General features: G+C 46.0%; 1 protein-coding gene across 3 annotated transcripts in view; it reads left to right on the top strand.

Moving 5' to 3' along the window:
- LOC133505324 (protocadherin-16-like) overlaps positions 1-12,194 on the top strand; it is a 101,187-nt gene that overhangs the window by 85,218 nt on the left and 3,775 nt on the right. For all 3 annotated transcript variants that reach the window (XM_061828460.1, XM_061828461.1, XM_061828462.1), the window contains 11 exons: positions 953-1,799; positions 5,949-6,188; positions 7,346-7,471; positions 8,294-8,503; positions 8,732-9,598; positions 9,670-9,783; positions 9,872-10,083; positions 10,412-10,563; positions 10,683-10,813; positions 11,654-11,940; positions 12,019-12,160. In XM_061828460.1, the coding sequence (XP_061684444.1) occupies positions 953-1,799; positions 5,949-6,188; positions 7,346-7,471; positions 8,294-8,503; positions 8,732-9,598; positions 9,670-9,783; positions 9,872-10,083; positions 10,412-10,563; positions 10,683-10,813; positions 11,654-11,940; positions 12,019-12,160 (3,328 nt within the window). The remainder of the gene's footprint in view (positions 1-952; positions 1,800-5,948; positions 6,189-7,345; positions 7,472-8,293; positions 8,504-8,731; positions 9,599-9,669; positions 9,784-9,871; positions 10,084-10,411; positions 10,564-10,682; positions 10,814-11,653; positions 11,941-12,018; positions 12,161-12,194) is intronic.

Here is a 12,194-nt window from a genome sequence, read left to right as displayed (position 1 = left end):
TTATACAATTACGTTTTAAATAACTTTTTCATTTATTTTGACAAATATTTTTCGTTTTCATTCCTTTTTTGGAATTGCAGTTAATTACTATTATTTAGAGAAACAAATATACTTTTGCGGGGGAGTTCATCATTCCCAAAAACTCACATATGTTTGCAAGTGTGTGCATCCTGGTGAAACTGTGTATATTTTAGTGGTTGTGAGCACAACCACTGAACCTCACTCATGCCACCTCCCTGGAAAGTTACAAATTTCCCTCAAAACATAATTTTACACGATTAAAACTGAAATTGGGTGGATCCAAACAGGAATAATGAAATTCCTATGCTTGCAAGTGAACAGGAAATTGGGCTTTTTGAGCTTTTTGGCCGGTTTTTGTCAGTTTCTGGTCATTGTTCCTAAAATAACTATTTTTAAATTTCAGGTCTTGTACTTTGACAAACACCTCCTTGGGAATTTACACAAAGGAACCCTAATCAGAAGCAGGCATCCAAGACTGTCAGGAGACATTATTGCCAAGCTTGTTGGCCTATGTCAAAATGTCACAATTTTAACATTATTCAGAGGATTCACCACGAAAGAAAGATTTTAGTCATGCAAATTGAAGAAAGAAAGTTTCTTAGTGTAATACTTTAGGCTGGTGTAATGTAACTTTTATTTCTTTTTTGGGGGGAGGAATTCACACAACTATCAGATTGAATAGGGTTAATGTAATCGACCTGTCTAAGAAAAAGAAAAAAAAAAGAAACGTAACTGGCTTTATTACTGCGCCGAGAACACATACACACTTGCCAGCAAGTGCATCAGTTTTGTTTCTGCTTGGTCCAAAACAACCATGACATATTTTTGGTTCTGTGTTGCATGTAATTATAATTTGCCACCAGGCTTTGTCAAAGGAACATTGGATTCAGGCTCTTGGCTCCTTATACAAACCTCATGTTTTTTTTTTCAGGTTCTCAGCATGAGCAGACCCTCTTCAAAGACCAATTCTTATTCTCTAGCTTTCAACTCTGTGGAAGAGGCCAAGCCGGGTTCAGTCGTCGGTTCCGTCCGGCTTCACGAAAGAGAAACTCCGGCAGAGGGCGAAGTTACCTACATGGTGGTGGGGGGTACCGACAGGGACGGGACCTTCGTGGTGGATCGCTTGACCGGAGACGTCTATCTCGCACGGCCTCTCGATTATGAGCAGGATGCGCACTACACGCTGAAGATCGAGGTTGATGACTTCTCCCAGGCCCCGCCCATCAGCACCCTGGTCCACCTTGACATTAACGTAAAGGACAGCAATGACCACGCCCCTCAGTTCCCCGAGGACCCTGTCACGATCGTCATCTCAGAAAACGTCCAGCCGGGTACTTCTGTCTTCACGTTCCAGGCCACAGACAAGGATGGAAGTGGGCCCAATAGTGACCTGAGGTACTCCATCCTCCAACATTTTCCAGAAACACCCGGTCTGTTCAACCTGGACGCTTCCACTGGCGTTTTAACCTTAAACCAAGAGCTGGACCACGAGGTCAACCCCAGTCTGGTCTTGGTGGTTAAAGCAACGGACTCCGCCTTGGATGCCGGTGAGAGGCAGTGGAGCTCGGTCACTGCGAGGATTTACGTCACAGATGAGAACGACAACACACCGGTGTTCAGCTCGCCGACGGCGGTGAGCGTGATGGAGGACCAGCCCATCGGCTTCGTGGCGCTCTACGTCATGGCCAGGGATGCGGACAAAGGGGAGAACGGCAGGGTGACCTACCGAGTCCAATCGGGCAACGCGGGTGGAACCTTCAGCCTCAACCCCAACACAGGTATGTCCTGGTAGTCGTAGGATTCCTATTGGTGAGCTAATTTGCATGCCTAGAGGCCCAACACAGGAGTCGACCTGAGGGCTATTCAGTATTGTCAACAAATAGTCTGGCCCCTCTAGCTTAATAATCTTTCAAAAAATATGAACCAACCTTGCGATTAGTTGTGGAGTTATTTAGAGACTTGTGGTGACTCTGAGACTTGAGATTCGAGTGTCCCTCGATGATCAGTAGTAGTAGTTCTGTCTATCTGGCAACTCCAGCCACGGCTTGAAAAATGGAAGATCGGGCTAGCTGACGAGTTAATGGCTGAAGAACTCAGCGTGGAAACTGTTATCATACTGTATAAATTAGCTAAACAGGAAAATATTGAGTTGGATGTGTAACTTCACCCTCTGCACTCGGTCATGTTTTTGGGATGTGGGAGGAAACCAGACTGCCCAGAGCCCATCCATCCATTTTCTTTGCCGCTTATCCTCACGAGGGTTGCGGGGAGTGCTGGAGCTTATCCCAGCTGTCACCGGGCAGGAGGCGGGCTACACCCTGAACTGGTTGCCAGCCAATCGCAGGGCACATGGAGACAAACAGCCGCACTCGCAATCACACCTCGGTGGAATTTAGAGTGTCCAATTAATCTCGCCTGTTTTTGGGATGTGGGAGGAAACCGAAGTGCCTGGAGAAAACCAACGCAGGCACGGGGAGACCATGCAAACTCCACGCGGGCGGGGCCAATTTTTTTTCCAATATAATATAAAAAACGGCTGTAGAAATGTTTGACACATGGCAACTACTGTACGATTCTAACTACAGTAGTTGGATCTGCGGGATTCGTTTTTGCCCTTAATTCGAGCCTCTTTTTGCAGCTTCTTTGCATGTAAAAAAAAAAAAAAAAAAAAAACCCTCACTGGAACATACTACCCTATCTACATTTTTTCCATTTCCACCACCTGCTATGAATTCCATTCCGCCAGTGGAGCAGACGGCCCGCACGTGTTCACCTGTCCATGTCATTTCACGGCACCTCTTTTTGAAGAATTTGCAGCACCTGACAATTTCTTTGCTCGCTGTACGTATATCTGTTGACCTTTGAGAAGCAAAGTCGGCCCCCCACCCCCTCCGCTGCCGTTTCCCTTGATCACTAACCGTAAACACGCAAACCCTTGTTGTTCCGCCGCGAAACCTCTGAGGAGATCGCAACTCTTGTTATACCTTTTATGAGCCATTTTTCTCAGCTGGAGGCCACAGAGATGAAGTGGGCCTGACAAATATTAAACACACACAAGCAACACGCGTCATCATCCGTGAAAGAGCAAAGAACCTCCCGCTCGGGCTTCTGGGAACCATTAGAGGAGGGGGATCGGTTACGCGTGTTTATATGTGCGAGCTCGTGTGAGACTGTGGTCCTGGTCTAAACGCCGACCTCAGGCTATTTGGTCCCGTGGGCTTTGTTGTGGCGTCGGGGACACGTGTACGTCTCCGCCCGCCTCCTCGTCCTCAAATCGCCTCGCGGGGTTGGAAACATTTGGGGGCCTGTCGCCACCGTCACGAGTGTTTTCAAAGCGTACTTGTCGGTTGTAGATGACGAGGGGTGATCGTTTGGACAAATGGTTTGTTCCAGTTTGGGGGTTAGTGATGCGGGAAGACCAACGACCGAACCACTTGTCCAATGGTGTGCTGTGACAGATGACCGGAGGTGCGGTAGGTACTTATACGGTTTTACTTCAAGGAAAGTTTGCAGTTTTTGAAACTGCTAGCATGATTTCAACAGAGCCGTATGTCACTAATCCTTCCCCCCTCGTCTCTGACCAAAGCCACGCCCCTCACTCGTGTGCACTGTAAACAAACTGATGTTAGCCATGGCTGCTAGATAGTAGTAGTAGTGTTTGTATTCCAAACATCCAAACGTTAAACAACGTAATATGGACAACAAAAATGGAATTATACTACAAAACGTCAATTGAATCAAAACAGTCGTGGAAAAGAAAAAAGCATCATCATTCCACGTACTGTAGCTGGATTTACACTGGTAGCATGACTTACTCGAATTGGATTGTTACTAGCAACACTAGGGTGCGTTCTTCTATATACACCCTTTGCACTCTGTTACGTACACTCCGGCTGATTTCCGAAACTCTGCGTTGTTGGAATGTATTGAACACTCTCACACTCGGAGTAGAGTTAAACTGTCAGATTGAATTTTGGAATGTACCTTAAATGTGTCAACCTTGAGTGTGCCTTGTCAGTCACGCCATCTGTCTCGAGTTGGTTGATTTTCCTCAGACTCTCACATGTCAAATACTGTCACGTCAAACTGAAATTAGTAACATCCATCCATCCATTTTCTTTTGCCGCTTATCCTCATGAGGGTCGCGGGGAGTCAACGGGCAGGAGGCAGGGTACACCCTCAAATGGTTGCCAGCCAATCGCAGGGCACATGGAGACAAACAGCCGCACTCACAATCACACCTAGGGGCAATTTCGAGTGTCCAATTAATGTTGCGTGTTTTTGGGATGTGGGAGGCACGGGCAGAACATGCAAACTCCACACAGGCGGGTCCGGGATTGAACGCTTTACCAGATGATCCACCGTACCGCTGAAATTAGAAACAAATGTGACAAAAAAGTGCTTTTTGAAAAACCCCTTTGATTTATCCAAATAATATTATTCTTTGAAAACTGTATTTTTGTTCATTCGTCCATGCAATCAAACAATTAAGGAAAATCAAAGCTCATCCACTAGATGGTGAAATTCAAATTATTTGCAGCACTTTCATAATGCAGTTGTTCTGTGGAATTTATCTGAACTGCTGCATTACTGCAAAAAAAAAAAAAATCTGTGGTTCGGTATTGCAACAGACTCCGCCTCTTAAAGGAACAGATACATTGAATGTTTTATCTCTTTTCTCTTGTTCGTGTTTTATCAAGTGTTTGGGTTTTCTCTCAGGTCTCTCTGTATGGAGATCTCTGAATGGGTCTGGAATTTATCTCCGTGATAAACGGGGGTTCACTGTATATAATTTTTGTGATGTGTGGCCACTATGTCAGAGGCAGACGCCACTATCGCGATCTTACCTGCACTCCCCACGCTCGAAACACAAGGCATCTTGATGTCTCGTGATGAATGCATTTCATCCAAAGTGTTGTGGCGCCACAAAGCAGTCACGTAGGCTTAAGATGTTAGAAAGGCCCCAAATGAAATTTCCCCTTTCCCCACTTCTTTTTTTCCCTTTTCTTTTACCTTTCACATGTGCTACAAGTGATCGGGGACAGAGCTGGATCACGGCATGAGTCAAAGAAGAAAAAAAAAAATTCAAAGCAATAACTCGGACCAGATTAAAAGCTCAAGGGCAAAACTACCCGCGAGAGCATCCAAAACAAAACCGGCGTGGGCTTTCTCTTTCTTTCACTTAGCAATTGAAGGCATGAAATTGAAAAGGAATCAATGCAAGCTCATGCTTTAAAGGTTGAAAATAAAAGACGAGAAGTGACCCCTAATTTCCACAGAGCACGGCAGGCCTTGATGTTGCGTGTCTGGAGTGTGTGTTTATGGCTTCTTCCCTCATGGCTGCCACGCTCTGCTGTGGAAAATCTTATAAATGTGGCCAGACCGTTGCAGGCTACGAGTGCAGTGATGGTGGTAGTCGGCAGTGTTCAGGTAGGCAAAATTCTGTGTGTGTATGTTCTTTTAGTCGGCCCTCACATGGTAGGTAATACTTCACATTTTTTGCTGGGTTGGAGAGCGGTGTGTTTTATTGCCGCTGATGATTTCAGCATGTTTGTCATGGTTGTCCCGTGGAAAAGATAGACTTCGTCCATAAAGTTAGGGGTAACGCACTACGCTATACCCTTTACAGGTGAACTGAATTTCACCTCATTTGTCCAACTGTTCCATCTTTTTCACAACTTGCAATTCTCTAACAAGGAGGTGAAAGGCACAATTCACAAAAGTTGTTTGAGTCATGAATCCACCAATACACTTGTGGGTCCATTAGAACATTTCCGACCTCACGAGACTAAGACAACACCTAGAAATTGTTAAATGGTACCCCGAAGGAAGTGGCCCCAGACCTTAGAATGTGATGGGAAGACATGGGCATCCTTAGTAATGTCAGAATCAGGAAATAATCCCCCCTTATTTCTTCATGTTCGCAGGTTCTTTATCTATATTCAAACCTCTGGACCGCGAGGAACAGGAAGTCTTCAACCTGACCATCGTGGCCGAGGACCAAGGCGCCCCCCGCCGCTCCTCCAGCCAGCTGCTGCGCGTCTACGTGGTCGACGTCAACGACGAAGTGCCACGGTTCGAAGAGAGCAACTACGAAGGCCAGATCGCAGAGAACCAACCGCGAGGGACCGCCGTGTTGACGGTGTCAGCCTTTGACTTGGACCAAGGTGAAAAATCCTGTACATACTGCAATATATAATACATCAGAACAGCAAATTTAAGGTTAGTCGTCACGCAGTGAGTTAGTGTTAGCTATGTTTAGGTACATGGCTCACGGGTGTATAAAGTTCTTGCATAGAACATATCGGCTAATGGACAAGAAGTGTAACTGCCTGGCACTTTAGCCAGATTCTGTACCTACTCCGCAGACAAACACAGTGCAGCTCAGCCTCATGGAAAGCTTTGTACTTCTGGACTTTTGTACTTCCAATGTGTTAACTCATTCGAAAAATGTGTCAAGTGAACGCGAATAGAAGCAAAGCCCAGAAACAAAACTAAACAAAAGCAATAGCACAGTGCCAATGCAACTTCTTGAGACGCTTAAACAGTCTTTCTCATGGAGCCTCTTCAGATGGAGCCAAAGCAGTTTGCTGTTTTTATAGCATCATAATTCGGAATCTCCAAACTGCTACTGTTGCACGACTGCATCGTTTGTTTACTAACATATGTGGAAACTTTCCTAAAAACATATCTCAATCCCGTTGTTTTTTAAATTTACTCTTTCCCCGCTAGACTACATCTTCTAGGTGCAAGCATAAAGCAGGAATGATAATGCGGGCTTATATTATAGTTTTCCTTCAAATGTTGGAAACATCAATCAATCCCAGTTTTCAAAATTCTGTATATCAACCAGCAATAGAGCAGATTTGCGAGCCACATGTTACAAAGCAAAGAATGAAATGAATTATGGTATGATGACAACTAAGTTAGAGGTTTCGACCATGTTGTTCTTGCAATTGCATACTTCATGTCCAACAAGCATTCTTTGCCTGTGCGATTTTTTTTTCTTTTTTTTTGTAAACGAGGACCATGGAGGCGGGGGGCGGGGGGGGGGGGGTGTATTCCTGCACAGCGTGACTCAGATGCAAATAAACCAAAAAGCTTTGTAAACTTTCGATCCAAAAGTAATTAGCGAAGTAAACAAGGCGAGTTTTCCGCCAGACGCCATTGTACAAAACCGCACAATGTGAATGTGCAAACACCTGGAGAAGCCAAGTGCCAAGTTCCTTGAGCAGCATCGAACAAACAAGTGGATGAATTTGTAATTACACATCTTTACACAGTCTTTTTACAATGAAGGAATATTCATGTGTTTCTCCTTAAGGATCCAACGGCAAAGTGACATATGGTGGCATCTCCGTTGAGGGTTTTACCATCAACCCCGTGACAGGCGTCATCACCACCACTCAGCCACTGGACAGGGAGCTGCGGGAGTTCTACACTGTCACAGGTAAAGCCTTTGCAATGTTTTATTGTAAGGGTATTTAGATTTTTAAAAAATGTTATGGTCTGTCAAAATGTTGCGCAACACCGCGAGCCACTTGTAAGCACATCTGGGCCATAGTTCTCTTTGCATGCATAGACGTACACACGAATTGGAAAGTGCAATTCGATCCGCGGCTTGGAGATGAAGTGATGCCATCACAAGTGAAAATACAGTTGATGTTTTGATGGAGGCGGAGTTTAGCCTAACCCTTTTTTTCTTCACACTGTGGGCTAGTAATAGCCGCTCACCTCGACTACTTCCCGGTTGTCATGGCAATGAGGGCCTCACTGGGCATTGGCCCCACAGTATAGTGGGGGAGGGGGGGTATCGGGGGTGAGTGATGTTTCATTTGAATGAGACATGACCACCTCCTTCAAAGCAGGCCGATTTCAATGAGACAAACAACCACGTCTGTGTCCAGTTTGCGTGTATTCCCCGTGTCTGTGTGTGTCTGTGTGTGTGTGTGTCTGTGTTTTTTTTATTATTGCACAGACATGTTATTAAGGCACCTGGGAACTGTTTTACATAGTGTGGTTTGGAGGTGGGGGGGGCATAATATGTCTCCTCTAAGGTATTGATCAAAGGGAGCGCAATCACAATCGAGCAGACAGAACAAAAACACTTTGGAGCCATTAGATACCGGTGGGCTCATTACTCCTCCAAATGGCTCCGAGTGACACGTGCACCCACACCAATGTGTTTACCATTTTTCTCGTTTCGACCACTTCTGTCAATCACACAAGACTTACTTTATTTCGTTTATTTATTGATTTATTTTTGCCTCAGTTTATGCAAAAGACGGAGGCCTTCCCCCGAACTACGCCAAAGCCAGTGTGAGGATCCGGGTGCTGGATGAGAACGACAACGCCCCCGTCTTCGGACGTCTCTTCTATGGCATCGAGGTGCCAGAGAACACAGAGTCTCGGCTCCTTTTCACGCTTCGAGCCACTGACAAGGATGCTGGTGATAGCGAGAAGATAATTTACAAAATAACAGGTGAGGATGGGATGCATTACCTATAGAGTATTCCACCTCGATCCTGCAGAAAACTGCGAATCGTAGCAATTGTTTTTTTTTGCATTTAAACAACAAACCGCATCGATGCCAATCATAAACCAGATCACACACTCATTTTGACGTATGGTATGCATAAAATGGTTGAAAAAAAATGATTCTGATGGCACACACGATTAGTTTGTCATGTTGACTTTGCGCTTTCTACAGCTGGAGACCCGGCAGGAGATTTCCGCTTGGACCGAGAGTCCGGTGCACTTTCCACCTCTGGGCCTCTGGATCGGGAAAAGAAAGCCAGGTACGCCCTGACGGTAGCTGCCCAGGATCAGGGCCACCCGTCCCGCAGCAGCACCGCCACGGTGGAGGTAACTGTCATGGACATGAACGACCACAGCCCCCAGTTTACCAGCAGCAGCTACACAGCAGACGTGTCCGAAGATGTGCCGATGGGCTCTTTGGTCCTGGATGTGAAAGCCACCGATCTGGATGAGGGCCTCAACAGCCAGGTTGTGTATTTCCTAAGCCAGGGCTCCAAGAGCATGTTCATTATAGATCAGTACACAGGCCGTATAATCACAGCAGCCCCCCTCGATAGAGAGCGGACCCCCTCTTATACCTTTGAGGTGTGCGCCACTGACTCGTCACCGTCGAACCCTCGTAATTCTACCGCCCGTGTCACCGTCCACATTCAAGATGTCAATGACAATGCCCCCTTCTTCATTCAGGACCCGCTTATTTTGAACATTTCCGCCAGCAGTGTGTCAAACCAAAGAGTACTGGCCACAATGAGGGCCGAGGACAAGGACTTTGGGGCAAACGGGTCTGTCTTTTATCGCTTTGCCAACTCTGTCAGGGGATTTACCATCAACTCGCTGACAGGAGCCATCCAGGCCACGGAGAAGCTCCAGGGTCTGACCCAAAGCCAGAGGACCTTGATTGTGCAGGCCATGGATCAGGGAAATCCGGCTCAGTCCTCTTTGGGCGTGGTCATTGTTTATATCAAGGAGCAGATGTACAGAGGGATTCGCTTCTCTCGCACAGCACGGGATGTCAGTCTGCAAGAAAATGCTGCAAAAGGTACGGGCGATGATAGAGAATGGCAAATTTTTCAAGCAGAACTATGCATGAACAAACACCTTATGCTGTAGGTACAGTGGTAACTCAGACCCAAGCCCAGTATCCAGATGGCTCTCAAAATGGGGTCAGCTACAGTCTCTTCAGCGGAAACCGGTTGCAATCATTTGGAATAAACACCATGACCGGTAAGCGGCGAGGACGGCGGCATATGCTGTAAAAATGTACCAAAATTGACCCATTATAGTGATCTTTTTTTCTCTCTCCATGAATCAGGTGAAATATGGGTCCAGAAATCCGAAGGGCTAGACTACGAGGAGACCCCAAAACTTCGCCTTGTGGTGAAAGCCGAGACAGCATCCTCCAGCTCCTACATGGCGGTTAACTTAATCCTGCAGGATGTAAATGACAATTTGCCTCGCTTCCAGCTCCAGAACTATGTAGCCTACATCCGAGAGGCACAGGGTCACGATTTTCCCATTATCCAGGTGTGGAAGAACCCCCCCCCCCCCCACCCTCTCCGGGTTTATTGTGTTTGGCCGTTGTTTAAGTGTGAAATTATGGAGCAGAATAAAAACACTCTTCGGTCTTCAGCAGGCTGGATAGTTTCAGTGAGGCGAAGTAATGAATGGCTGTATTCTCAGCACTCCTGTTGAATGTATTCAATCACTTCTGCCTTGGAAGTGGTTTCATGAAACCCATTTCATTTCATTTGGACTCCATTGGCAATATTGCTCACTGGATTGTGTTACGCTGAAACAGCTTTTTTTTTTTTTTTTGTGGGGGTTTCTATCGTTACATTCCATCTTCTTGCAGGTTGCAGCAGATGACCTGGACCAGGGTCAAAATGGCCAGGTGACGTACTCCATTAGGTCGTCATCCATGAGTGGCTTGTTTAAGATTGACCCGCTGACTGGCAGCATTAGCACTGCAGCCATCATGGATAGAGAGATCTGGACTCAAACAAAGTCAGTCTTTGTATTTTTTTTTTTTTTGTCCTTTTAAAGCTTTATGTATTAAATGACCTGCCAGGACCGTAACAGTTAAGGTTGAAGAAAGTGTTCTGTTCTGATTTTTGTGACTCTAGGCTTGTCATCATGGCAACAGACCGTGGAACCCCACGACTGGCTGGCTCTGCTACGCTCACCGTGATAATCATCGATCTCAATGACAACAGTCCCATGATTCCTGTGCCGCGGGAGATCCGAGTGCCTGAGGGTAAGTGGGCCAACTTGGCATGCTCGATTCAGTGGGAAAGTGAGAGAGTGCCAACAAGTTCGTGTTCAATGTGTTCAAGATTTGCCAAAAATTTAATTTGTCATTTATTTAGAAAAGCAAGAATACTTTTGTACATTGCATCTATAATTACGGGACTGTAATCCATTCCCTGAAGACTATTCTTAAGGAAGTTCTGGCCGTACATACATGTCAAGCTCAATAAAGTGCATGTTGCGTTAAGCGACCAAAATCAATTTGGAGCGGTTAAGACCATAGACCCCTGAAATCTATCCAGGTCCTCTGTTTTACTTGCTCTCTCCAATATCAATTGTGAAGACTGTCAATTTTTCCCCTGGTTCACTGGTGGTGTAGTGGTTCACGCAGCTGTTGTGGGCTTGACTTCTGGTCAGTGCCCCATTCACCATCGTCCTACATTTGTCTGCCAACCAGTTCAGCGTGTGGGCCTGCTTTCCCCCTCTAAAGTCAGCTCGGGTAGTCTTTAACTCCTCCCTTAATCTTGACTAGGAGAAGCGGGATAGAAAATGAATAGAGTGAACTGTTGCTCTGGAACTGAAAAACTGCTCTCCCTGGCTGTGGCCAAAGGCTAATAAGCAGGAAAGACTCACACTAGCAACATGGATTAAATGCAAAAAGGTTCTCTAATGTGCACTTTAAAGGCTTTCTCAGATGTAATGATGAGGTGGCAGAGAAGTTATGGTGAAGAGAAGAAAAAATATTTTCAAGTTAGGATGATTCCACACTCTAAATGCACAGCCATAACTGCTGTAAAACTGGTCTGCATAAAATACTCTCAACCTTCTCCTGTTGTCTTGTTTGCAGACACTCTGATAGGTACGGTTATCAGTCAAGTGACAGGAAACGATGTGGATTCTGGGCCAGCGCTCTCCTACACGCTCTACCTGGATGGTGACAGCAAGGACATGTTTGGAATCCACTGCTATGGTGGTGGCATTTCCCTGACAAGAGCACTGGATTATGAGGAGAGGACTTGGTTCACGCTGACCATCCAATCGTCGGACTCTGAACATCAAAGCGAAGCCAATCTGACCGTGCTAGTTGAGGACGTCAATGACAACGCCCCTGCCTTCACCCAAGACTTGTACCAGGTTTGCCTGCAACTGCACTGAGTTTACATCAACCTGGTTTATTTGGGGATAGTAAATGTATCGCTTGCCACCTTACAGGTGATTGTATCAGAGCACCTCCCAGAAGGCAGTGCTCTCATCACTGTAACAGCGACTGACTCTGACTCTGGGGATAACGGAAAGATTATCTACAAAGTCATGTCCTCGACTAAGGGTGTCTTCTCCATTGACCCAAGCAATGGTAATATCCCTAACCTCTGACAATAACAGATCAT

Source organism: Syngnathoides biaculeatus, chromosome 8 (genome assembly GCF_019802595.1).
Source record: "Syngnathoides biaculeatus isolate LvHL_M chromosome 8, ASM1980259v1, whole genome shotgun sequence".
In the NCBI taxonomy this organism is placed as follows: domain Eukaryota; kingdom Metazoa; phylum Chordata; class Actinopteri; order Syngnathiformes; family Syngnathidae; genus Syngnathoides; species Syngnathoides biaculeatus.
This window is presented reverse-complemented; position numbering and strand designations above follow the sequence as displayed.